The sequence below is a fragment of the Lolium perenne genome, chromosome 7 (assembly GCF_019359855.2).
Source record: "Lolium perenne isolate Kyuss_39 chromosome 7, Kyuss_2.0, whole genome shotgun sequence".
NCBI classification, from domain to species: Eukaryota; Viridiplantae; Streptophyta; class Magnoliopsida; order Poales; family Poaceae; genus Lolium; species Lolium perenne.
In genome coordinates this window covers 190421653-190449387 of record NC_067250.2, presented here as the reverse complement: position 1 = coordinate 190449387, position 27735 = coordinate 190421653, and the positions used below count along the sequence as shown (strand labels likewise).

The 27735-nt window shown below is 40.6% G+C and overlaps 1 protein-coding gene and 1 long non-coding RNA gene across 2 annotated transcripts; both read right to left on the bottom strand.

Moving 5' to 3' along the window:
* Window positions 1–15126: 15126 nt before the first annotated feature.
* LOC127326272 (uncharacterized) lies at window positions 15127–15673 on the bottom strand. The gene is made up of 3 exons (XR_011749340.1): window positions 15575–15673; window positions 15287–15502; window positions 15127–15205 (listed from the first exon to the last, which is right to left on the bottom strand). It is a non-coding gene; the product is annotated as an uncharacterized lncRNA (long non-coding RNA).
* A 1824-nt stretch (window positions 15674–17497) lies between these two features.
* LOC127326273 (uncharacterized) lies at window positions 17498–26154 on the bottom strand. The gene is made up of 7 exons (XM_071824143.1): window positions 26001–26154; window positions 25842–25919; window positions 25072–25124; window positions 19606–19893; window positions 18499–18628; window positions 18202–18395; window positions 17498–17979 (listed from the first exon to the last, which is right to left on the bottom strand). Exons 1-7 carry the CDS (start codon window positions 26152–26154, stop codon window positions 17632–17634), a joined length of 1245 nt encoding a protein of 414 aa, XP_071680244.1. The 3' UTR covers window positions 17498–17631.
* Between the last annotated feature and the right edge of the window lie 1581 nt (window positions 26155–27735).

Sequence of the window (27735 nt, the reverse complement as noted above, 5' to 3'; positions counted from 1 at the left end):
GAAATAATAACGACATCAGAAGGGGGGGACAAACCCTAAAACTGGAACCATGCATAATTGCTTCTTTAACCATTGCCCTTATCGGACAATGATGCTATTTTTCAGAACCAGAGGACAAGGGTCAGTCCACACCATCCAACTGCAACACTTTGCAGTGTTCAGGCAAGTTCATCAGTTGCTCATGTCAATTGAGTATTTCTATCAAATTACTTGCAAAGTATTATGGTTATCACTATTGCATAAAAATCAAAACCACTACTTTCATAACTATGAATATGACTATGTGGTGGGCAATGGAACCATGGATTGTGTTGATATGGTGGAGGTTCCATTGCACGGGCTTATATCCATCTAGGATTAAACAACAAATGTCGCCAGTGATTCTTGTGCCGTAATACCCGTGTTAACCATAAGATCCGGAGTGGGACGGAGTAGTCAAAAGTGTTTCCACCTCTCGTTCATCAACGGATGCGCTTTACCGTAGACACTTGTATCTGTCAGGGCAAGCGGTTGGCTGGGGAAGCCTTAAGTCCCCACGACATAGTCCGTAGACACTTGTCGCTCGAAGTGCAAGCGGTTGGCTGGGGAAGCCTTAAGTCCCCACGGTATTGTGGTCTATGATGGGTTGCAGCTACCGGCGAAGGAGTTTGGTTCGATCCCAAACTGTCGTCGTGGTCGGGGTCCACCCGTGAGTGGGAATAATGGGACCGGCGAGGACCCAGGGTCGGGGCATGCAACAAAGGGTGGGTGTTCGAGGTAGCGGAGGAACATGATTGGCTAGACCTTATACCGGGCCTCACACCAAAGGAAGTGTGGACGGGAAAGCTGCCCGGTTGGCACCAAGGTTAATATCTCTTATGGGTAAAGCAACACACCTCTGCAGAGTGTAAAGAACTGTGACCTGTCACTCCCTGTTCCGGGATGAGGAACTGCGAACGCGGCCGGAAAGGAGCTCCATGAAGTTCTAGTAAACCGGTGAAGGCTGACGGACATAGCTCTTTGGAATAAAAGCAATCTCTTAAAGAAATGTTTATCAAAACTTGCATTGGTATTAGACTTTCTGGTCTAATATTGTAGCTAGAGCATTAAACACCTCTTATCTATAATGAACTTGTTGAGTACGCTCGTACTCATACCACTCTTAAATCCCATGCTTAGATTGTCTGAATCGTCTGGAGGAGGACTACGACAACAATGAAGGAGCCGAGATCATCGGCTATGAAGAACCAGACCTCTCTGGAGGAATAGAAGGCGTAGACTACCTCATCGTCTACGGATCCGGGGAGGCTTCCGGAGGAGATCAAGCCTAGAGATATCCAGTAGTAGTAGTAACCGAGCAGCCCGAACTCTTAGTATTTAGCTGCTCGAGGAAATAAATGTATAACTTAATGAGACTCTTATATTGTAAGCTATGTTGGGTTCGCCTCGAACCCAGGAGTATTCCTCTTAGGACCCAAGAGGAGCTCCGAGATGACATGTGTATGATAGTTGTAATAATAAATGAATGAGTTATGGACCTGCTATGTTCTGTTGTACTACTCTGAGGGATGTAATATTTGCGGAATGGTACTTCGTGAATGTTATATCAACGACTGGCATACTACAACATGCAGTGGTATGCAGGGTCACCACACCCGGCGACCATAGATCCTGTTGCAGCGACGGAGCTGCCGCCGGCCGCCGATGAGGAAGCCGTCGAGGTTGCGCCGCCCGTGACCTCCTTCATGTGATCATGTGATCATCTGGCTTGGAAAGCCCTTTTTTTGCGCCGGAAACGGCGATCTGGTGGCCGTGTGTTGGCCCAAACTTCTTATTCCAAAACCTATTCGTATTTGGTTGCCGTGTGTTGGCCCAAACTTCATATTCGTATACTTATTCGAATTTCTATAGTTGTGCTTGAGATTTCAAATTCAAATTATCTATCGGGGCCGCCTGTTTGGGGCGCCGGTGTGGGAGCAGCTCCTCCAAATGGAAGATGCTGTGTCGGCGTCCTCTAAACGGAGGTGTCGACGCCCTGCTGGCGCCTATTTGGGCCGCGCCGGTGGAGATGCTCTTATGTCTGGAGTGGTAAATAGAAAATATGCATGTTCGGGTTGGCTGTGGAGCTATGGGCTTACAAGCTGTAGGTGTGGGTGGAGATATAAAAATGCCCCTTGGCGTTCTTATCCCCTACTTAAATGATAATTTAGCATCATTAACATTAACCACCTTGTCATTTTTTTGTACCAATCGATTTTGAACCTTTTTGCAACTCGATGGCAACTCTGAACATACATCAATGAACAACAAAATCATTTATTTACTTTTGTCAAATTTCCTATCTTTTCCAAGGTTTGTTAGTCAATGCAACAGATAAAAGCAAATTTTCATCTTAAGGGAGAAGGTGAGTATTCCTTATTATTGATCAAAAGCGGCCTCCAAAACAATATTTTACATCCCAATTAGGGGTAACACTAGTCATCAACCCGTGCATCGCACGGGCTACATATGTCCCACACATGGATATATTAAAAAAAATTACTTCAAAAATTCGCCATGCTTCTGTTGTGTCAGCGTAGTATCCTGTCAATTATATTGATGATTAAAGATGACATAGTTTATATAACAATGGATACTTTATTCCATATGTTCAATCTTAGTTTGGCGGGCCTACAACGAATTTTCATCCATAATTGCTACTGAAATGTACGTATGGATAATTGGATATAGATATTTTAGATAAATAAATCCAGGTTCTAATTTTTTCTTCCTCCTTTATGCTTTATTTTCTTAGCATGGTATTTATACATATGTCTCGTATGTTCTTGCAAATAGTAAAACATCTTAGACAGATACATATATACTCTTCCTAGCTACATAATAAATAACTAAATATTGGCAGCAAATGTATGTTTAATTAATGACAATATTATATGATTACAGTTGACATCTGTGTGTCTCATAAAGGCGGAATATTCATTCAGTGGGAGGCGACGTTCCCGTCGACAGCGAGGCGCCTGTGGTGACTTCGTCAATTTCAAGATCCAATCCGCCGGCTCAGTCTTCCGGAGATGCTCATAGGGGTAGGGTGTGCGTGTGTGCGTTCATAGGGGTGAGTGTATGCGCGTGTATGTGAGCGTCTGCGTTTGTACTGTGTTTCTCAAAAAATATTCTCCACATTATATCTGCAACTAATAAATAAATAAATATTTACCTCAAAAAATATTGGTGGGAAATGTACATTCAATGACATTATATGATTAGAACAGAAAAAAAATACTCTCCATGTTATATATGCAACGGATGAAGGAGTATATTTACTTACATTGTCGTATGGTTGAGTATATATAATTGTAGAAGTCTTCCTTTTGTTTTCTGGTGTGCAAATGATAGAGCCAAGTTGTACTAAAACGGCAGCTAGGTTACAACACACGAATGATAGTATACCGTGTCATTCTCAGCCTGGTTTGCGCCATAATAGAGCAGAAAAATAATTAGAGTTGTAAGTTCCAAACACAAACAAAGGTTTGTTCAGTCATCATGATTTTGACCAAGAAGTCTGAGTGTCCTCCTACAAATAATTATGCAAAGATCTAGCGCACCTGAGTAAACTCTCGAAAAATGTGATGCACCACTTACATAAATGCAACATTTGTTTTTGGATGGATAAATAGATGCAGCTTATCGAATATGCCTCCTGCAGTCCATCAAGTTGCAAGGCACAAATATGCAGTTGTCCAAACTTAAATATGATTTTAACCTGCTTCAATTTTCTTGCCATATTTAAATTCAAGAATCTGTGTATGTAACTTATAAAGAAATATACCCGCAAAAAAAAACTTATAAAGAAATCATATTCATGCAACAACAAATATCAACTAAACAATTAATTATAAAGCAGCGCCTGAAGGACGCAACTGATATGTTATTTAGCGTAAAAAAATCATCTAGAAACATGTATTTGAGTACGTGATTTTTTAGAGAGAAACCATACAGCGAGCTTACTGCTTACTACGTAGTATTGCTTATCTGAAAATCCCACCGTCTCCCATGTCTTTTCTTTTCTGTATTTTTTTTTTTTTTTTTGGCTATGTGCATCATTTATGCAATTAGGGCATGATGTTGTTGCAGAGGCTGGATGTAATTGGTATCTCCGCGATATTAATATATGCTCTTTTTTTCTCGGAAAATTTTTACCTATTTGCCAAAGAAATAAAAGATCTATTGAGACAATACTCCGTACTACATCCCTGGAGAAACTTCAGTAGTATCTGCATAAGCAGCTCGGTAAATTCTTATACTTTAGTGCATTAGTAGTAGCGAAGATCATATAAACACCAAAGATGAAGATTATAGTTCCTATTTTATTTATTTATTTATTTGTATTGTATAATCTATATCAGACATAAAACAATTTTGCGTAATTCTGCCAATGAATTTAATGAAACTAAAATAGTGCGTGAGATTTTATTGATGAGGGTTTACTTGCCTGCGTACTGGTGGCGGCAGCGCAGTTCATTCACTCGGTTGCCTTACAGACGATGACGGTCGATCAACCTTGCCTGTGTAGTGGCGACCACATCTCGTTCACTTGGCAGCCTTGCCGCCGACGACGGCCGATCAATCTGTCCTCTCGGGAAAGCTATATAATTAGCAATTCATAAAGTTAGCCTGAGTAGCAGGGGCGCAGGGCGCAGCTTCATCAATCAAAGCCAATGATTGCACGAAGTAACAACACACAAGCATCAATGGAAATCCATAATAATATCATACACTAGAGCCCCTTTTATTCATTTATCATGTATGTGGTCAATATATTTCATTATGTAGTGCGCTCAGTTAATATTGGAAAATACGCGGTCATCCATACAAACTTTTTTACTCATGTATTCTAAATATATCCGCAAATCATAAGTTCCCTAAAGTGTAAATTATACCAGTTCAATCTATTCTCCAACTTGTATATTTGTAAGAAACTAAGCAACGAAAATTAAACCGGTACTCGTTTCTTTTGCTCAAGTTTGCCAAATGTTAATGGGAAAGTGAACCGTTAGCAAATTAATGCACCTAAAGTGAAATATCTAAGATTTATGCAAATCAACATAGCTTACTTATTGGTTGTTCCAGCCTTCAGTTTATACTTGTTTTTAATCCAAGCTTCCTTGTCTATAAGGTCGCACTCTGCATTCATAGAGGTATAGCATATAGGTGTATGAGTCCGTGAGGCCGGGCAGATATAAGGGGTGTGAATGTGTGAGCAAAAGATGTCAGAGTGGAAACGCTGAGGAGTATGACGAAGGCACACAAATCTAGCAAACTAATCACTCATCATAAGGCTCATTAATTTAAGAATAGGCTCATGCATTGGCGCATTGCTAATTAAATTCTAAAAGGAAGTACTTAGTCACGACTCAGAAATCACACAGAACTGTAGAAGAAGAAAAAAGAACATAATAGATAGTTTAACTTCAGATAATATATGGATGCAAATCTTAGTCTTAGAATAACCAACCTTGCCACACATGCATCGGCTCAAGCAAAATAGGATCATGGCTCTTCTCCGTTTCAGAGACCAATCAGCATAGAACTTTTTTTTCGAAATGGGGGAAATATCGCCCCAGCTTCTGCATCCAAATGATGCGCACGGCTTTTTTTATTAGATTATTCATAAACCCATACAAGAGCAATACAAAAGATCAAAATTCGAAGCCACCTCGCTAAACCTACCGAGGGATGAAGGCGGTGACAATTCACCAACTCATATCATCCAAAAACCAAATGCCTTCCCAGGCCGCCCAATAGCAGATGAGAAGCACATCCAGTCAAGCGGACTCTCAGCATACGCCAACGCACACGCCGTAGAAGTTGCTACCACCGTCTTCCTCTGCTCCATCTTCAAGAGAGATCATCGCATTGACCCTGCCAGGCCTGCCATTGATGCCGTGTAACACCCCAAATTTCAAAACAAAGAGAAAATGAATTTCCCTTTTCCAAAAATGAGAACCAACAAAAACTTTTCTTAAATAGAGTGATATGCTTAGTGCTCATACCTTTTACTTGTGCTTTTGGCCATGATGAGTGTTATTATACTTATGTGATAAAACCTAAAACCCTAAAGTGATCAAGTGAAGATCACAAACCAAATAAAATAAAAGAGAAAGAAATCAAATAAGAAAAACCCTAACCCTCTCAAGAATACTTTGGATCTATTTTGAGAAAACTAAAATAAAGGAAAAGACATATGTGAGCATATAGTCCTAATATGGAGATGTTGAAACTCCACCTGTCTAACTTTGCTAAATGGTGGTGAACCATTGCAAAACTTACTAAACCCTAAACCTCACCCCTCTTGTCATCAATCTTGGAAAAATAAAATAAAAAGAAAAGATCTTAACAAAAAAGGCATATGTGCCTACGGCTATTTTGGTAAAACTTTACCCTAGGCCTTTCTACTTTATTTAGAGGATTGGAAAACCTTCATAAACCTTATCTAGTACTTCTCAAACCCAATCCAAAGTGAAACAAAAGATTTTAAAAAGAAAGTAATAATGCCATAGAGGCATATGAGAGCAAAATATCAAATTTGTGAAATTGAGGATCTTGACCCTAAGACTTGTAGTGAATGGTTGGATCACTCCTATATACCATTTCAACACTCAACAATATCAATTGGGTCAAGCCTAGTCAAATTAAAAATCAAATGCCACATATACATAGGGGCATATGTGACACATAGCCATTTTCACCAATTCTTGTCCTATGCACTTCTACTTTTACCAAATGGTGTGAAACCATCTCTAAACCTAATCTAACCCTAAATTGACCCTCAATCTTTCCAAAGTGAAGCAAGGGGAGCACATTACAAGAATAAGAAAAATTGACATGTCCCCTCTCATGTGTTATAGCCAAATTATCAAATCTTGACCTAGCCACCTCCATTGCATCAAAATGGTTTGAACCTTTCACCTAACTCAATCTAACACCAAATAAACCTCACCCTTGTCAAAATGAAGCAAAGAAAAATAAAAGAATAAAAGTTAGAATTCACAAAACCCTCACATATGGTTTATGTCATTTTTCTAAATCTTTGACCTAGACCAATTTGGCCTTCACCACTAATTGTATTATGCTACTAAACACTTATTACAACTTTTGGAATCAAAGAAACATAAATCAAATCAAATTCAAACTCAAAATGGGCTCACATACAATAATAGTCAAATCTGCCATTTATATTCTGGTCACTACTTTGAGCCTCTATATTTCAAGTTTTTCAAACTAAACTTTCCCAATTCTTTGCATGTCATCCAAGAGCACATCAAGGAGAACAACTTTGGTAAAGACCACCATGCCAAATTCATCTTGGATGTTGAGACTTTTTAATATGAACAACAATCTCACTTTGTCAAATTTTGCTATTCTTTGATTTTTAAAATTCCACCACCCCACATAGTTGTCTCTGGTCAATTATAACTCAACTAAACCCACACAATTCAAATCTTGCAACCTTTGAACTCAATTGAATTTGGACAAAATTCATCAATTTGCAAATATGGAACTATGCAACACTATTGGAAATAGTGATCTACCCCAAACCCTACTGCCCCCTTTCACTCCATCTTGCTCCCCTGTCCCCTCTCTCCCTACACCTGCACAGCAACCCTAAGGGGACAAGAAAACCTAGCCCTAGACCACACCATGCCGGCCATGGACATGCACACATGCTTCTCCCCCTCTCTCCTTTCACCTCCAACCCTGGCCACCTTGCCAAAACCCTCCACCTCACTCTACTGAACCTACCTAGCATGGCCATTGTCGGAGAGGAAGGCCACAGAGGCCAGCACGCGTCGCGCCCTCGACGGCCAAGCATGCTGACGATGGCATGGGCGCCACCCATGGACACTCCCAGTGCACGCGCCGTTCCAACGCTCGCCGCCACCCCTGGCCCCCCCTCTCTGCACCGCGAGCCTCGCCGCCGCCACACAAATCCGCCAGACACGCGCCCGTGTCCTCGCGAGCGCCGTCGCCGTCGACCAGCTCGCCATTTTCCCGCGCCCGTGCCGCCAGAGCTCGACGTCGCCCACACTCACCTGGCCGTCCCCCACCTCGCCAGCAAGCGCGCTAGCTTCGCCTTGCCGTCGCCTACCTCGCCCTGCCCTCGTCTACCCCTCTCCATCGCCGGAGTTGCCGCGCAGCTGTCGCCCTCACCGCGCACCCCACGGCCACCTTGCTCACCTATAAAAGAGAACACCCGCGCCTCCAACCCTCACACCAGCCGCCTCCCCTCTTTCTTCTAGCTCGCCAATCCCCCTTCCCCTCCTCGATCGAGCCCTCCTTCACCGGAATTTCGCCGGAGCAGCCCGCCACTACCCTGCAAGCTCGCCGACAAATTCGTCCACCCCTGCCGCTCCCTCGACCACCATTCGCCTCGCCGTCGTCGACCACGTTGAACGCCGTCGACGCCCAGCCTCGCTGGAGTCCAGGATCACCGCCGACCCGCTACCTCCGCCGCAGCAGCAGCCCCTTCTCCCCGACGACGACGAAGACGCACAGCCGCACGATCCTCTTCTGATCCAACGCCTCTCAGCATCCCGTACTGATTCGGTGAGTTACAGTCGCTGACATGTGGAGCCCCCTATAAGTTGGCCCGTGGCGCACCGAAGCGTTACTGGGCCATCCCAGTTCGTCTCCCCTCGTTTCGGCCCAAATGCTTTCCCGCGCAAGCCCAAAGTTTGAATTCAAATTTTGGAAATTTAATTAATTCCTTGTAGATGCTTTTTCAAATTTAAATAAAATCAAATCTACCCAACCAAATTTGATGAATTAATGTAGCAAAATAAACAAGACAAGGACTTTTCTGCCTTAGAATAAATATTAAAAATCAACCACAAATGATTTTAGGTTAATTCCAACTCCTATAAATCACATTACACTTGTACCAATTGTTTATGCAAAAATATACCATGCTTACTTTGAATGATCATGGCCTATATTAATTAAAGGACTATATGGTTAGTTCTAGTCAAAGATATTGTCCAAAACTATTAATAAATCATAGGGGAGTTTTTCCCTCACTTAAATCTTGTCATGAACAATTCAAAATGAGGTAGAGACTCTGGTCATATAGGTCTCATATGAATTGTTGATGATATTAAGTCACCTCAATAGTAGTTTTAAATTAGTTACAACTATGTGTTAAATCATATGAGAGGTTTTCCTCTCATTTAAATCTTGTTCTCAAGTAATTCAACGTGAGGTAGTGACCATGGTCTATATAATCTCATACTGAGTTATTTGGTGACATTAAATCACTACCATGATAGTATTAAATTGCATGAGGTATGGAACCTCATTTAAATCATTTTCTTAATTGATGAGTATGAAGAGGTTGACTTTGGTCAACCTAGGTCATATATTGTTCATGAGAGAAATTAAATCTTAATAAGATAATGAGAGGAAATTATTTCTCTAAGTAATTGAAAGTAACACCTAAGTTAGTATGAGAGGAAATTATTTTTCTTAAAATAAGAAAGGAACACATCCACCCACTTAATAGTAGTGTGTGATGCTTGTTTAAGTTGTGTAAAGCTTATGTGTGCTTAGTTTAGTATGTAAGTTTGGTATGATGATTGTATACCCCATATTCGTATATAGACGCTAGTGCCGGAGAATACCAGGAAGAGGAAGGATTCTACCCAGAAGAAGAAGAGCACTTTGACCACCTCAACAACCAAGGAAAGCTAGACTATTGCAAGTTATAATGTTGCAAGTTAACACCAATGCAAGATAATACTCTTGCAAAGTGCAAAGCTCACCATGAGCAAGGCATTACCCCATTTACTTTATGCTTATGATCCTATTTCCCAGTTTTACTTTACAAGCTTTATTTACTTTTGTTTTATCAAAGTACTTCTGATTTATGATTCACTTGATTAGTATTGGATTAGTACAAGAGTATCAAGGTTAGCTTAGAAGCAAAGCAAAGTACTTAGCCCCCCTCATACCGAGATGCTAGTGCTAAATTAAAAGTGACTACCTTAGTTGTGAACTTGTGAAATGAAATGACTTTGAAAACCTTGGAATGATGAGTCATTCTATTTGAAAGATTTTGAAGGTGAATATGATCTGTGAATGACTTGGTGAACTTTACAAAAACTGATGGTTGGGTTCGGATGCGATACCATTCCAATTTTACAAGTACCCCCACAATACCTGAATCTGGGTAAGGCTTAGCTGGAAATTTAGGTGTCTTAGTATGGGTTCCCTCTGAACAAGCGTCATAGGGGTTATGCCGAGGTGATGTCTACGGGAGCTTCTATTCTTGTAGACAGTGTTGGGCCTCCAAGAGCAGAGGTTTGTAGAACAGCAGCAAGTTTCCCTTAAGTGGATCACCCAAGGTTTATCGATCTCAGGGAGGAAAAGGTCAAAGATATCCCTCTCAAGCAACCCTGCAACCACAAAGCAAGAAGTCTCTTGTGTCCCCAACACACCTAATAGGTGCACTAGTTCGGCGAAAAGATAGTGAAATACAGGTGGCATGAATAAGTATGAGCAGTAGCAACAGCACCAGAAAAGTGCTTTGCTGTCCAGGACTGGCGTGTGGTGGATGGTGGTAATATTGCAGTAAGTAGAGATGCAGTAGAACAGTAAACAAGCAGCGATAGCAGTATTTGCGAACAAGGCCTAGGGATTATACTTTCACTAGTGGACACTCTCAACATTGATCACATAAATAAATAGATAGATGCTAAACTCTACACCCTCTTGTTGCATGATGAACACCACTAACTGTGTAGGATTACACGAACCCTCAATGCCGGAGTTAACAAGCTCCACAATATTCGATGTTCATATTTAAATAACCTTAGAGTGCAAGATAGATCAACATAACCAAATAGATCACATCAATACCATCATAGTAATAGTTAACTTCATAATCTACAAGAGATCACAATCATAAACTATGCCAAGTACTACATGATGCACACACTGTCCACATTACATCATGCAGGAGGAATAGAGTACTTTAATAACATCACTAGAGTAGCACATAGATGAATTGTGATACAAAACTCATATGAATCTCAATCATGTAAGGCAGCTCATGAGATCATTGTATTGAAGTACATAGGAGAGAGATTAACCACATAGCTACCGGTACAGCCCCGAGCCTCGATGGAGAACTACTCCCTCCTCATGGGAGACAGCAACGTTGATGAAGATGGCGGTGGTGTCGATGGAGAAGCCTTCCGGGGGCACTTCCCCGTCCCGGCGGCGTGCCGGAACAGAGACTCCTGTCCCCCAGATCTTGGCTTCGCGATGGCGGCGGCTCTGGAAGGTTTCTCGTACCATGGCTTTTCCGTATCGAGGTTTTAGGTCGAGGGACTTCTTATAGGCGAAAAGGCAGCGTCAGAAGGTCAACGAGGCGACGACACACTAGGGGGGCGCGGGCCCCCCCTTGGCCGCGCCGGCCTACCATCTGGTGGGCCTGTGGCCCCCCTCTGGCCTCTCTCGGGTGTTCTGGAAGCTTCGCGTGATCCTAAGATGATGGGCGTTGATTTCGTCCGATTCCGAGAATATTTCCTTACTAGGATTTCTGAAACCAAAAACAGCAGAAAACAGCAGCTGGCCCTTCGGCATCTCGTCAATAGGTTAGTTCCGGAAAACGCATAAATATGACATAAAGTATGCATAAAACATGTAGATATCATCAATAATGTGGCATGGAACATAAGAAATTATCGATACGTCGGAGACGTATCAGCATCCCCAAGCTTAGTTTCTGCTCGTCCCGAGCAGGTAAACGATAACAAAGATAATTTCTGGAGTGACATGCCATCATAACCTTGATCATACTATTGTAAGCACATGTAATGAATGCAGCGATCAAAGCAATGGTAATACAATGAGTAAACAAATGAATCATATAGCAAAGACTTTTCATGAATGGTACTTTCAAGACAAGCATCAATAAGTCTTGCATAAGAGTTAACTCATAAAGCAATAATTCAAAGTAAAGGTATTTGAAGCAACACAAAGGAAGATGAAGTTTCAGCGGTTGCTTTCAACTTGTAACATGTATATCTCATGGATATTTGTCAATGCAAAGTAATATAACAAGTGCAATATGCAAGTATGTAGGAATCAATGCACAGTTCACACAAGTGTTTGCTTCTTGAGGTGGAGAGAAATAGGTGAACTGACTCAACATAAAAGTAAAAGAATGGCCCTTCGCAGAGGGAAGCATCGATTTCTATATTTGTGCTAGAGCTTTGGTTTTGAAAACAAGAAACAATTTTGTCAACGGTAGTAATAAAGCATATGCATCATGTAAATTATATCCTACAAGTTGCAAGCCTCATGCATAGTATACTAATAGTGCCCGCACCTTGTCCTAATTAGCTCGGATTACCTGGATTATCATCGCAATGCATATGTTTAACCAAGTGTCACAAAGGGGTACCTCTATGCCGCCTGTACAAAGGTCTAAGGAGAAAGCTCGCATTGGATTTCTCGCTATTGATTATTCTCAACTTAGACATCCATACCGGGACAACATAGACAACAGATAATGGACTCCTCTTTAATGCATAAGCATTCAACAACAATTAATTTTCTCATATGAGATTGAGGATATTTGTCCAAAACTGAAACTTCCACCATGGATCATGGCTTTAGTTAGCGGCCCAATGTTCTTCTCTAACATTATGCATGCTCTAACCATTCTAGCGGTAAATCTCCCTTACTTCAGACAAGACGGACATGCATAGCAACTCACATGATATTCAACAAAGAGTAGTTGATGGCGTCCCCAGGAACATGGTTATCGCACAACAAGCAACTTAATAAGAGATAAAGTGCATAAGTACATATTCAATACCACAATAGTTTTTAGGCTATTTGTCCCATGAGCTATATATTGCAAAGGTAGAGGATATAAATTTAAAGGTAGCACTCAAGCAATTTACTTTGGAATGGCGGAGAAATACCATGTAGTAGGTAGGTATGGTGGACACAAATGGCATAGTTATTGGCTCAAGGATTTGGATGCATGAGAAGTATTCCCTCTCGATACAAGGCTTAGGCTAGCAAGGTTATTTGAAAAAAACACAAGGATGAACCAGTGCAGAAAAACTCACATAAAAGACATATTGTAAACATTATAAGACTCTACACCGTCTTCCCTGTTGTTCAAACTCTTCACTAGAAATTATCTAGACCTTAGAGAGACCAATTATGCAAACCAAATTTTAGCAAGCTCTATGTATTTCCTCATTAATAGGTGCAAAGTATATGATGCAAGAGCTTAAACATGAGCACAACAATTGCCAAGTATCACATTATCCAAGACATTTTAGAATTACTACATGTAGCATTTCCCGTTTCCAACCATATAACAATTAACGAAGCAGTTTCAACCTTCGCCATGAAAATTAAAAGCTAAGAACACATGTGTTCATATGAACCAGCGGAGCGTGTCTCTCTCCCACACAAGCATTTATTCAAACAAAAACAAAAGCGAAAGCACACAGACGCTCCAAGCAAAGTACATAAGATGTGGCCGAATAAAAATATAGTTTCAAGAGAAGGAACCTGATAATTTGTTGATGAAGAAGGGGATGCCTTGGGCATCCCCAAGCTTAGATGCTTGAGTCTTCTTGAAATATGCAGGGATGAACCACCGGGGCATCCCCAAGCTTAGAGCTTTCACTCTTCTTGATCATATTGTATCATCCTCCTCTCTTGACCCTTGAAAACTTCCTCCACACCAAACTCAGAACAACTCATTAGAGGGTTAGTGCATAATCAAAATTCACATGTTCAGAGGTGACACAATCATTCTTAACACTTCTGGACATTGCCCAAAGCTACTGGAAGTTAATGGAACAAAAAAATCCATCCCAAATAGCAAAAGAGGCAATGCGAAATAAAAGGCAGAATCTGTCAAAACAGAACAGTCCGAAAAGACGAATTTTATTGAGGCACCAGACTTGCTCAAATGAAAATGCTCAAATTGAATGAAAGTTGCGTACATATCTGAGGATCACTCACGTAAATTGGCATAATTTTCTGAGTTGCCTACAGAGAATTAGGCCCAGATTCGTGACAGCAAGAAATCTGTTTCTGCGCAGTAATCCAAATCTAGTATGAACCTTACTATCAAAGACTTTACTTGGCACAACAATGCAACAAAATGAGGATAAGGAGAGGTTGTTACAGTAGTAACAACTTCCAAGACACAAATATAAAATAGAGGTACTGTAGCAAAATAAACACATGGGTTATCTCCCAAGAAGTTCTTTCTTTATAGCCACTAGTAATTGTGCACGTGCAATGCACGTGTAATCTTAGGTGATAAATATCATCACGTGTAATGCCTTATTGGAAGGAAATCCATCAAAGTACCAGATGCAGTCCATTCTCAGAACAACTACCAGACAACAAAATTCAGTCTTATACATGCAAACCTGATGGCAAGATTAACCCGTGCTATGTGAAGTTATGAACCTAAAGCAGGCGTAAGTTTCAACAAACTAAGTACATGTGTCCATAGATGCAAAATTTTAGAAAGTTTCGTACAATAGGCAAATGAGTAGGTTGTATGATAAATATAAGAAAAATTCAGTATAGCCACCTCGTACGTGTAATATATGAGATATATCTACAATTCAGGGAAGTATAATAGCATTAAAAAATTGCAACTTCAAAGTAACAAAATCATCAAACCACGGAAAATAAACATTGTTTCAGGCACACATGATACTTGAAGTCTGTATTAAACAGGTCATCCCTAAACGAAGAGAGAGCATTGTACTTTTTATTTATTATTATTTTGAACTCTCGAGCTAATCTAGCTCATCCATCATAGTCGATCTCTTTACGCCCTGGGTCATGTAACCAAATAGATCCTTCACAGAGGAACATTAGATCCACCATTATTAAGCTTTGATGTCTTGGATGGAGGTTCTTAAGTGAGATCGATCTGACCCTCATATATGTCCCTTCTGTATAAGACCAATTTTTTCACGTGCTCCCGGATTGATGTCTCAGCACGGAGTATTGCCTAACACCTAAAACATAACAAAAGAAATATTTAGACACTATGGAAAAAATATTAGTAAATACTTGGTGTGTTTGTAATACTTGCCTTCGAGAATATTAAACTGAGAGCATTTTGCGCATGGCTCAAATGTGACAGTGGTGGCACTGGTGTTATCAAGAGACTCTGAAAAAATAATCAATAAAGTCAACATATCTGGATTTAATATTTAAATTTGAGTACATAAGTAATAAGTAATTAGCTTACTTGATTGATGAACAACCTCCATGTTGGAGGCCACAACAACTGCATTGTTCTGTTCTGCAGATAACAGCTGATCGCCGAGTAGATAAGCAGACTCACCAAAAAAACGCAGGAAGATTGTGTTGTGTCCGCTATCAACTATAGCGATCTCCCTCATGCCGCTAGGGGCACAAAAATCAGCCTCAGCTGGGCCGACATACGTCACGACGCCGGAAACATCTAAGAATGATTTACAATTAGTAAGGCTCAATATATGTAATCATGTATAAATTTTATATTAAACAAGAATACCAATGATAGTTCCGTTTGGGAGATCGAACACTTCGGACATATTGTTCTTGTAAACATAAGTATCTATGGTTAATTAGGAAACACATGTACCTTATCGTGGTGTGGCGAGAAAAAATGTGAACCACCGAGAGGGGGCATGATGACCATTGCTATATGGATGTAATGATTTGTAACGGCTTGAAAAGACAATATTCCTACTAAGTAAATCATGATTTGATCTATAAAAAGATATATACAATACTAACAATGTAGATGAAAACAAAATACTGATTAGCAAACCTACATAATTCCATCTACCAATTCGAACTACTTATTAATACCTTGTTGTTCAAAACCAAGTGATAGCAAACCTGGAGTTTGCCGTCCAGCGGGCTTGACGAAGAGGCGGCTTGGCAGCGTCAGAAACCTAGACACCGGCCAAGTGGTCCATGAGGTAAGGGAAAGGACTTGTGTGTTTGCTCTGGCTGCATATGGAGGGGATTATATAGCCAGCATGACAAATTAAATCACTATGATTGAGTCAACGTGAGGATCATTGTAATTGATATGGAGCAATAAGGAATGAGATGATTTCTAGAAGGAAACAAATACACAATTATTAAAGGTGATTGATATCACACCCAACAGAAAATGCAACTAAAAATGGAAGGGTGGGATATCATCCATTTTCATCACAACAGAAAATCAATCGGAATATGCTCAATTAATATTAGATCCATACACTGCACACACGCCCGCGTAGTATTTGTTCCCTTCGCGCATCACTGCTACACTGCACGCACACCTCGCCACTGCTCCCAGCACACCGGCGCCGGCGCTGTCCGTCGAGCGTGTTTCTCTGGCGAAATTCAGTCAAGGCTGTCGCTTTCTTCAGTAAATTCAGTTAACTGCTTCTATCAATGTTGCCTTCAGGTGGCACATGGACGAGCACCTCCGCGTCAGTCTTGCACCACGGCTGTTCTGCTCCTCCTTGCGCACATTCTCTGTCACATATTGATCCGATGCTAGGAAGTTCGAGCAACAAATTTAGATGAAAATGTCAAGTATAGACGTTTCTTTTTCGAAAGAGGCCAGACCTGTGCAATTCATAGAGAAGAACAGAATTGGCCATAAATACTATAGGTTCTCTATTAACCCACTTATCTGCGCCTTGTGAAAGCTGGAGAAATATCATGAGGCAAAATCATCAGAGCCCAGCAGATATTAATGTGAAAGATGAGTCAGTGTAATATTGCTAAATAATAATACAATACCATGATAAACCAGTTTCCTATTTCATTTACATTGCCCACAGAAAGCTAGAAACCAATTAAGTATCCCATACATTGATTTACAGAGATCCATCTCTCTGGTGACAACTAACCCCCCCCCCCCCCCCCCCCATTTAGCACGCCATACAATTATTTACATGCATCCAGCTCTCTGGTATTACTCAAGTACTCAAAGATATCATAATATCTAGCTTAAGGGGTAGAGTTGAGGAAAGATCAGAATGCAATCAGGTAGCCATAGCTGGCATACAAAACCTGCATATCTTTCTCATACAAACTTGGATCCATTATCTTACTGTTTTTTTGCGTTCACTCTTGGATATTTGCTATTTACTCAAGAAAAAGAAAATAAATAATTCTACAAGGTTAACATAATATTATTATTACAAGTGGAACATACTCAAGAATACTGCAGGTTTAGGCACATGGTGCAGATACAAATAAAATTCAGAATTGCATTTGGTTACGTGGATAGCCAGATATCATCATTTACTGGACCAGATTCAATTGAATATAAAGCCTTCAATTATGATATAGAATCGTATGGACAAAGATAACATCCAGAAGAAAAGTCAATATCCAAATTCAGATCCTATCTGATATAATAATGAAAGTATTACTCAGATACTACTGCAGCAATTGCAGCATAGGTGTATGGGCCTAAGGTCAAACGATATCTTCAGCATGGTCAAACTTGTTTCTAGGTTGTCTTGTGTGCTCAAATGATTAGTATGAATAACGAAGAAAATGCTTCTGAATTGATGCATGTGAAAATGCCATGGGTATTTATAAGGCTCTGACCTGTTCAAACTCAGAGGCCCAACCGTTGGGACCATATTGCTGCTCAAACGATCGTGCCCAACCCTCAGGGTTATTATTTTTCTTGCCGAACTCAGTAATCCAACCCTCAGGATTGTTGTTTTGCTTGCCGAACTCAGTAACCCAACCCTCAGGGTTATTATTTTGCTTGCCGAACTCAGCAGCCCAATTATGTGCAGCATTGTGCATTGGGCCAGATCGCAAAGCACTTAGGGATTGATTCCAGTACTCCTCCATCTCTGGATATGGCCCATGCAGGGGGTTTTTCGTTCGATAACTATTGTCAATATCAAGAGAATGCAGCAATGTGTTTACCTGATATAAATAATAAGTGTTATATTCAGGAACATATTTTTTTCCTAAGAAACATTGATAAGAAAAACATAAACAGCACACAGAACTTAGAATGTCAAGCAAGTTAAAAGGAAGCTACGTGCTAATCTAATGGAATAAAGGAAAGAACTAAGTGCTTGAACAACTGCGTATGGTCCAAGGCAGTGTCCATAGTCACAAAAGGTAGGAAGATTGCAAGTTAACCTGTGCTTGTATATATTCTTCAGGTTGATCAGCCAAAATATGGTGTGCCATTATGCAGCTACGATCACGTATACATTGCTTGTCACCTTCAGACAAACCAAGAGCTGGTATTGGGACAGGTTGGAATGGCACGCCAGCTCGGCCGCTTGAAAGAAATGAATGCAGAACACCAGATAAGACCCTTTGTGGTGGACCTAGAACACACGTTAAGAGTCAGCGGGATGTGCTGTATTCAGGTACCATGCGCTGAAAAGACAACAATTCAGTAAACAGAAAGGCTATGACACAGAAATCTACCATCCAAGGCTGGTCCAACTGGTCCAAAGGTAGCGCCTGCATTGTTATAAATTTGGTCAAACTCTGCAAAGCTTGCGTCTGGCCCTCCGAATGCAGACTGCCCCGGAGGACGAAAAGAATATGCAATAAGCTAAGAGGATTTACAATTAAGGATATCTCCATCCTCATAGTACCAGCCGCCAGTACAGTATGTATTAAATACTCATACATGTGCAATATTCTGAGACATGTAAAGAGAATATAGTCTTGGAAATTTGCTTTTCAACATAGACGATCCAAAGAAAATACCTGTGATAATTATTATGCAACCATTATAAATGTAAAATAAGGGTAGAAAATATATCATGATAATACTATGTAAAAATATAGACGCAGAACTAATATATGGATGGATCTAGTAAAATAAATGAGAATGCAGGAAGGTTATGGCAATGATGCTAAGGTAAAAATCTATCAGAACCGCAATACTTTGGTTCGTTACTCATCTTATATTTGCTATTCCTAAGTCATGTCCATAACTACCAAGATTGCGTGTTTGCGTTTGACCTGTTATCGTGGAATTGCATTCACAGATTATGTCTAAAAAAGTTGTTTCTTTGTAATAGATGTACCTTTGAATTATATCCGCCGATCAAAGGAAACTAAAATCGAATTATATATCCGTCCATCAAATAAACAAAAAAAGGTATCACTAAACTGTACTTTGTATCCACTGAGATAATTTTACACGGTAACACCACTACGAAATGGATGCACACAAAAAATTTATTGCAGTCTCAGATTCTCACCATATTGCATTTGGTATTTCACCTTATTGGGAGGTCACACAACTTTCTAACTGAGTGATTCATCAGCTCTCACTGGCTCGACATATTGTGATATTCTAGAGGTAGTAGATATGCAGCTGGTAGTGCATTAACATCTAATATTTGGATAACAAATTCACCATTGTTGTATCTAGAAATCGGATAGATGAATTACCAACAAATTGGGATATACAGTTGACGGTAAGAATTGATATCAATTGGCTACTTTCTCTACCTTGCACAATATCCCATATACTAATTCATACAGCTGGGCTGTTAATTATGCAATCATATTTCTCACCTTGGCCCGCACTGGTGGCGGCGGCGAGGGTCCGCGCTGGCAGTCGGCGATGATTGCCGCTGGTAGCGGAGGCGACGGGTCGCGCTGGAGGCGGCGGTCGGCGCTGTAGGTGAGGGACGACGGGGCGGCGGGCGTCGGGGCGGCGTGCGGCGGGGCGGCTTGCGGCGGGGCGGCGTGCGTCGGGCGGCGTGCGGCGGGGCGGCGGGCGACGGGGCGGCGGGCGTCCGGGCGGCGGGGCGGCGGGTGACGGGGCGGCGTGCGGCGGTGCGGCGTGCGGCGTGCGGCGGGCTACGGGAGATTAGCGGGCGACGGGGCGACGTGCGACGGGAGATTAGCGGGCGACGGGTGATTAGCGATCGGGAGTTGTAAGCCTGGGCTATTTTAGCGCTAATTGTGGTGATGATTTGGAGCGTTAGATGTCCATCTGATGGCTGTGTTTCGTTGGTTCTGCCCCCTCAGTACTTTTTTATATTGGTATAGATTAAGATGGGCTCAGCAGTTTTAATGATGCACTCGCAAGAAATAGTATTTGAAGCAAAAGAGAGCATCAAGAAGCAAATTCAAAAAACATTTAAGCCTAACATGCTTCCTATGAAAAGGAATCTTGTAAATAAACAAGTTCATGAAGAGCAAAGTAACAAGCATATAAAGATAAAACAAGTGCAGCTTCAAGATTTTAAGCATATAGAGAGGTATTTTAGTAACATGAAAACTTCTACAACCATATTTTCCTTTCTCATAAAGATTTTCAGTAGCATCATGAGCAAACTCAACAATATAACTATCACATAAAACATTCTTATCATGAGTCTCATGCATAAAATTATTACTCTCCACATAAGCATAATCAATTTTATTAGTTGTAGTGGGAGCAAATTCAACAAAGTAGCTATCATTATTATTCTCATCATCAAATATAGGAGGTATATTGTAATCATAATCAAATTTATCCTCCATAACAGGCGGCACCAAAAGACTACTATCATTATAATCATCATAAATAGGAGGCAAAGTATCATCAAAGTAAATTTTCTCCTCAATGCTTGGGGGACTAAAAAGATCATGCTCATCAAAACCAGCTTCCCCAAGCTTAGAATTTTCCATATCATTAGCAACAATGGTGTTCAAAGTGTTCATACTAATATGTTCCATGGGTTTTTTAATTTTCGGATCAAACCATCCATGTCTTAAATAAGGAAATAGAATAAGAAGCTCATTGTTGTCCATTATGCCTTACTAGTGTAAACAAGAAACAAAAAGATGCAATTGCAGGATCTAAAGGAAATAGCTTCGAGCACAAACACAATGGCGCCAGAAAATCTTTGTTACACTGAACCAGGAGTATGAGTGCCTTTTACCTTTCCTCCCCGGCAAGGGCGCCAGAAAAGTGCTTGATGTCTACGGGAGCTTCTATTCTTGTAGACAGTGTTGGGCCTCCAAGAGCAGAGGTTTGTAGAACAGCAGCAAGTTTCCCTTAAGTGGATCACCCAAGGTTTATCGATCTCAGGGAGGAAGAGGTCAAAGATATCCCTCTCAAGCAACCCTGCAACCACAAAGCAAGAAGTCTCTTGTGTCCCCAACACACCTAATAGGTGCACTAGTTCGGCGAAGAGATAGTGAAATACAGGTGGTATGAATAAGTATGAGCAGTAGCAACAACACCAGAAAAGTGCTTTGCTGTCCAGGACTGGCGTGTGATGGATGGTGGTAATATTGCAGTAAGTAGAGATGCAGTAGAACAGTAAACAAGCAGCGATAGCAGTATTTGCGAACAAGGCCTAGGGATTATACTTTCACTAGTGGACACTCTCAACATTGATCACATAAATAAATAGATAGATGCTAAACTCTACACCCTCTTGTTGAATGATGAACACCACTAACTGTGTAGGATTACACGAACCCTCAATGCCGGAGTTAACAAGCTCCACAATATTCGATGTTCATATTTAAATAACCTTAGAGTGCAAGATAGATCAACATAACCAAATAGATCACATCAATACCATCATAGTAATAGTTAACTTCATAATCTACAAGAGATCACAATCATAAACTACGCCAAGTACTACATGATGCACACACTGTCCACATTACATCATGCAGGAGGAATAGAGTACTTTAATAACATCACTAGAGTAGCACATAGATGAATTGTGATACAAAACTCATATGAATCTCAATCATGTAAGGCAGCTCATGAGATCATTGTATTGAAGTACATTGGAGAGAGATTAACCACATAGCTACCGGTACAGCCCTGAGCCTCGATGGAGAACTACTCCCTCCTCATGGGAGACATCAGCGTTGATGAAGATGGCGGTGGTGTCGATGGAGAAGCCTTCCGGGGGCACTTCCCCGTCCCGGCGGCGTGCCGGAACAGAGACTCCTGTCCCCCAGATCTTTGCTTCGCGATGGCGGCGGCTCTGGAAGGTTTCTCGTACCGTGGCTTTTCCGTATCGAGGTTTTAGGTCGAGGGGCTTCTTATAGTCGAAAAGGCGGCGTCAGAAGGTCAACGAGGCGACGACACACTAGGGGGGCGCGGGCCCCCCTTGGCCGCGCCGGCCTACCATCTGGTGGGCCTGTGGCCCCCCTCTGGCCTCTCTCGGGTGTTCTGGAAGCTTCGCGTGATCCTAAGATGTTGGGCGTTGATTTCGTCCGATTCCGAGAATATTTCCTTACTAGGATTTCTGAAACCAAAAACAGCAGAAAATAGCAGCTGGCCCTTCGGCATCTCGTCAATAGGTTAGTTCCGGAAAACGCATAAATATGACATAAAGTATGCATAAAACATGTAGATATCATCAATAATGTGGCATGGAACATAAGAAATTATCGATACGTCGGAGATGTATCAGCATCCCTGCTTAGTTTTCGTCCCGAGCAGGTAAACGATAACAAAGATAATTTCTGGAGTGACATGCCATCATAACCTTGATCATACTATTGTAAGCACATGTAATGAATGCAGCGATCAAAGCAATGGTAATACAATGAGTAAACAAATGAATCATATAGCAAAGACTTTTCATGAATGGTACTTCCAAGACAAGCATCAATAAGTCTTGCATAAGAGTTAACTCATAAAGCAATAATTCAAAGTAAAGGTATTTGAAGCAACACAAAGGAAGATGAAGTTTCAGCGGTTGCTTTCAACTTGTAACATGTATATCTCATGGATATTTGTCAATGCAAAGTAATATAACAAGTGCAATATGCAAGTATGTAGGAATCAATGCACAGTTCACACAAGTGTTTGCTTCTTGAGGTGGAGAGAAATAGGTGAACTGACTCAACATAAAAGTAAAAGAATGGCCCTTCGCAGAGGGAAGCATCGATTTCTATATTTGTGCTAGAGCTTTGGTTTTGAAAACAAGAAACAATTTTGTCAACGGTAGTAATAAAGCATATGCATCATGTAAATTATATCCTACAAGTTGCAAGCCTCATGCATAGTATACTAATAGTGCCCGCACCTTGTCCTAATTAGCTCGGATTACCTGGATTATCATCGCAATGCATATGTTTAACCAAGTGTCACAAAGGGGTACCTCTATGCCGCCTGTACAAAGGTCTAAGGAGAAAGCTCGCATTGGATTTCTCGCTATTGATTATTCTCAACTTAGACATCCATACCGGGACAACATAGACAACAGATAATGGACTCCTCTTTAATGCATAAGCATTCAACAACAATTAATTTTCTCATATGAGATTGAGGATATTTGTCCAAAACTGAAACTTCCACCATGGATCATGGCTTTAGTTAGCGGCCCAATGTTCTTCTCTAACATTATGCATGCTCTAACCATTCTAGCGGTAAATCTCCCTTACTTCAGACAAGACGGACATGCATAGCAACTCACATGATATTCAACAAAGAGTAGTTGATGGCGTCCCCAGGAACATGGTTATCGCACAACAAGCAACTTAATAAGAGATAAAGTGCATAAGTACATATTCAATACCACAATAGTTTTTAGGCTATTTGTCCCATGAGCTATATATTGCAAAGGTAGAGGATATAAATTTAAAGGTAGCACTCAAGCAATTTACTTTGGAATGGCGGAGAAATACCATGTAGTAGGTAGGTATGGTGGACACAAATGGCATAGTTATTGGCTCAAGGATTTGGATGCATGAGAAGTATTCCCTCTCGATACAAGGCTTAGGCTAGCAAGGTTATTTGAAACAAACACAAGGATGAACCAGTGCAGAAAAACTCACATAAAAGACATATTGTAAACATTATAAGACTCTACACCGTCTTCCCTGTTGTTCAAACTCTTCACTAGAAATTATCTAGACCTTAGAGAGACCAATTATGCAAACCAAATTTTAGCAAGCTCTATGTATTTCCTCATTAATAGGTGCAAAGTATATGATGCAAGAGCTTAAACATGAGCACAACAATTGCCAAGTATCACATTATCCAAGACATTTTAGAATTACTACATGTAGCATTTCCCGTTTCCAACCATATAACAATTAACGAAGCAGTTTCAACCTTCGCCATGAAAATTAAAAGCTAAGAACACATGTGTTCATATGAACCAGCGGAGCGTGTCTCTCTCCCACACAAGCATTTATTCAAACAAAAACAAAAGCGAAAGCACACAGACGCTCCAAGCAAAGTACATAAGATGTGGCCGAATAAAAATATAGTTTCAAGAGAAGGAACCTGATAATTTGTTGATGAAGAAGGGGATGCCTTGGGCATCCCCAAGCTTAGATGCTTGAGTCTTCTTGAAATATGCAGGGATGAACCACCGGGGCATCCCCAAGCTTAGAGCTTTCACTCTTCTTGATCATATTGTATCATCCTCCTCTCTTGACCCTTGAAAACTTCCTCCACACCAAACTCAGAACAACTCATTAGAGGGTTAGTGCATAATCAAAATTCACATGTTCAGAGGTGACACAATCATTCTTAACACTTCTGGACATTGCCCAAAGCTACTGGAAGTTAATGGAACAAAAAAATCCATCCCAAATAGCAAAAGAGGCAATGCGAAATAAAAGGCAGAATCTGTCAAAACAGAACAGTCCGAAAAGACGAATTTTATTGAGGCACCAGACTTGCTCAAATGAAAATGCTCAAATTGAATGAAAGTTGCGTACATATCTGAGGATCACTCACGTAAATTGGCATAATTTTCTGAGTTGCCTACAGAGAATTAGGCCCAGATTCGTGACAGCAAGAAATCTGTTTCTGCGCAGTAATCCAAATCTAGTATGAACCTTACTATCAAAGACTTTACTTGGCACAACAATGCAACAAAATGAGGATAAGGAGAGGTTGTTACAGTAGTAACAACTTCTAAGACACAAATATAAAATAGAGGTACTGTAGCAAAATAAACACATGGGTTATCTCCCAAGAAGTTCTTTCTTTATAGCCACTAGTAATTGTGCACGTGCAATGCACGTGTAATCTTAGGTGATAAATATCATCACGTGTAATGCCTTATTGGAAGGAAATCCATCAAAGTACCAGATGCAGTCCATTCTCAGAACAACTACCAGACAACAAAATTCAGTCTTATACATGCAAACCTGATGGCAAGATTAACCCGTGCTATGTGAAGTTATGAACCTAAAGCAGGCGTAAGTTTCAACAAACTAAGTACATGTGTCCATAGATGCAAAATTTTAGAAAGTTTCGTACAATAGGCAAATGAGTAGGTTGTATGATAAATATAAGAAAAATTCAGTATAGCCACCTCGTACGTGTAATATATGAGATATATCTACAATTCAGGGAAGTATAATAGCATTAAAAAATTGCAACTTCAAAGTAACAAAATCATCAAACCACGGAAAATAAACATTGTTTCAGGCACACATGATACTTGAAGTCTGTATTAAACAGGTCATCCCTAAACGAAGAGAGAGCATTGTACTTTTTATTTATTATTATTTTGAACTCTCGAGCTAATCTAGCTCATCCATCATAGTCGATCTCTTTACGCCCTGGGTCATGTAACCAAATAGATCCTTCACAGAGGAACATTAGATCCACCATTATTAAGCTTTGATGTCTTGGATGGAGGTTCTTAAGTGAGATCGATCTGACCCTCATATATGTCCCTTCTGTATAAGACCAATTTTTTCACGTGCTCCCGGATTGATGTCTCAGCACGGAGTATTGCCTAACACCTAAAACATAACAAAAGAAATATTTAGACACTATGGAAAAAATATTAGTAAATACTTGGTGTGTTTGTAATACTTGCCTTCGAGAATATTAAACTGAGAGCATTTTGCGCATGGCTCAAATGTGACAGTGGTGGCACTGGTGTTATCAAGAGACTCTGAAAAAATAATCAATAAAGTCAACATATCTGGATTTAATATTTAAATTTGAGTACATAAGTAATAAGTAATTAGCTTACTTGATTGATGAACAACCTCCATGTTGGAGGCCACAACAACTGCATTGTTCTGTTCTGCAGATAACAGCTGATCGCCGAGTAGATAAGCAGACTCACCAAAAAAACGCAGGAAGATTGTGTTGTGTCCGCTATCAACTATAGCGATCTCCCTCATGCCGCTAGGGGCACAAAAATCAGCCTCAGCTGGGCCGACATACGTCACGACGCCGGAAACATCTAAGAATGATTTACAATTAGTAAGGCTCAATATATGTAATCATGTATAAATTTTATATTAAACAAGAATACCAATGATAGTTCCGTTTGGGAGATCGAACACTTCGGACATATTGTTCTTGTAAACATAAGTATCTATGGTTAATTAGGAAACACATGTACCTTATCGTGGTGTGGCAGAAAAAAATGTGAACCACCAGAGGGGGGCATGATGACCATTGCTATATGGATGTAATGATTTGTAACGGCTTGAAAAGACAATATTCCTACTAAGTAAATCATGATTTGATCTATAAAAAGATATATACAATACTAACAATGTAGATGAAAACAAAATACTGATTAGCAAACCTACATAATTCCATCTACCAATTCGAACTACTTATTAATACCTTGTTGTTCAAAACCAAGTGATAGCAAACCTGGAGTTTGCCGTCCAGCGGGCTTGACGAAGAGGCGGCTTGGCAGCGTCAGAAACCTAGACACCGGCCAAGTGGTCCATGAGGTAAGGGAAAGGACTTGTGTGTTTGCTCTGGCTGCATATGGAGGGGATTATATAGCCAGCATGACAAATTAAATCACTATGATTGAGTCAACGTGAGGATCATTGTAATTGATATGGAGCAATAAGGAATGAGATGATTTCTAGAAGGAAACAAATACACAATTATTAAAGGTGATTGATATCACACCCAACAGAAAATGCAACTAAAAATGGAAGGGTGGGATATCATCCATTTTCATCACAACAGAAAATCAATCGGAATATGCTCAATTAATATTAGATCCATACACTGCACACACGCCCGCGTAGTATTTGTTCCCTTCGCGCATCACTGCTACACTGCACGCACACCTCGCCACTGCTCCCAGCACACCGGCGCCGGCGCTGTCCGTCGAGCGTGTTTCTCTAGCGAAATTCAGTCAAGGCTGTCGCTTTCTTCAGTAAATTCAGTTAACTGCTTCTATCAATGTTGCCTTCAGGTGGCACATGGACGAGCACCTCCGCGTCAGTCTTGCACCACGGCTGTTCTGCTCCTCCTTGCGCACATTCTCTGTCACATATTGATCCGATGCTAGGAAGTTCGAGCAACAAATTTAGATGAAAATGTCAAGTATAGACGTTTCTTTTTCGAAAGAGGCCAGACCTGTGCAATTCATAGAGAAGAACAGAATTGGCCATAAATACTATAGGTTCTCTATTAACCCACTTATCTGCGCCTTGTGAAAGCTGGAGAAATATCATGAGGCAAAATCATCAGAGCCCAGCAGATATTAATGTGAAAGATGAGTCAGTGTAATATTGCTAAATAATAATACAATACCATGATAAACCAGTTTCCTATTTCATTTACATTGCCCACAGAAAGCTAGAAACCAATTAAGTATCCCATACATTGATTTACAGAGATCCATCTCTCTGGTGACAACTAACCCCCCCCCATTTAGCACGCCATACAATTATTTACATGCATCCAGCTCTCTGGTATTACTCAAGTACTCAAAGATATCATAATAT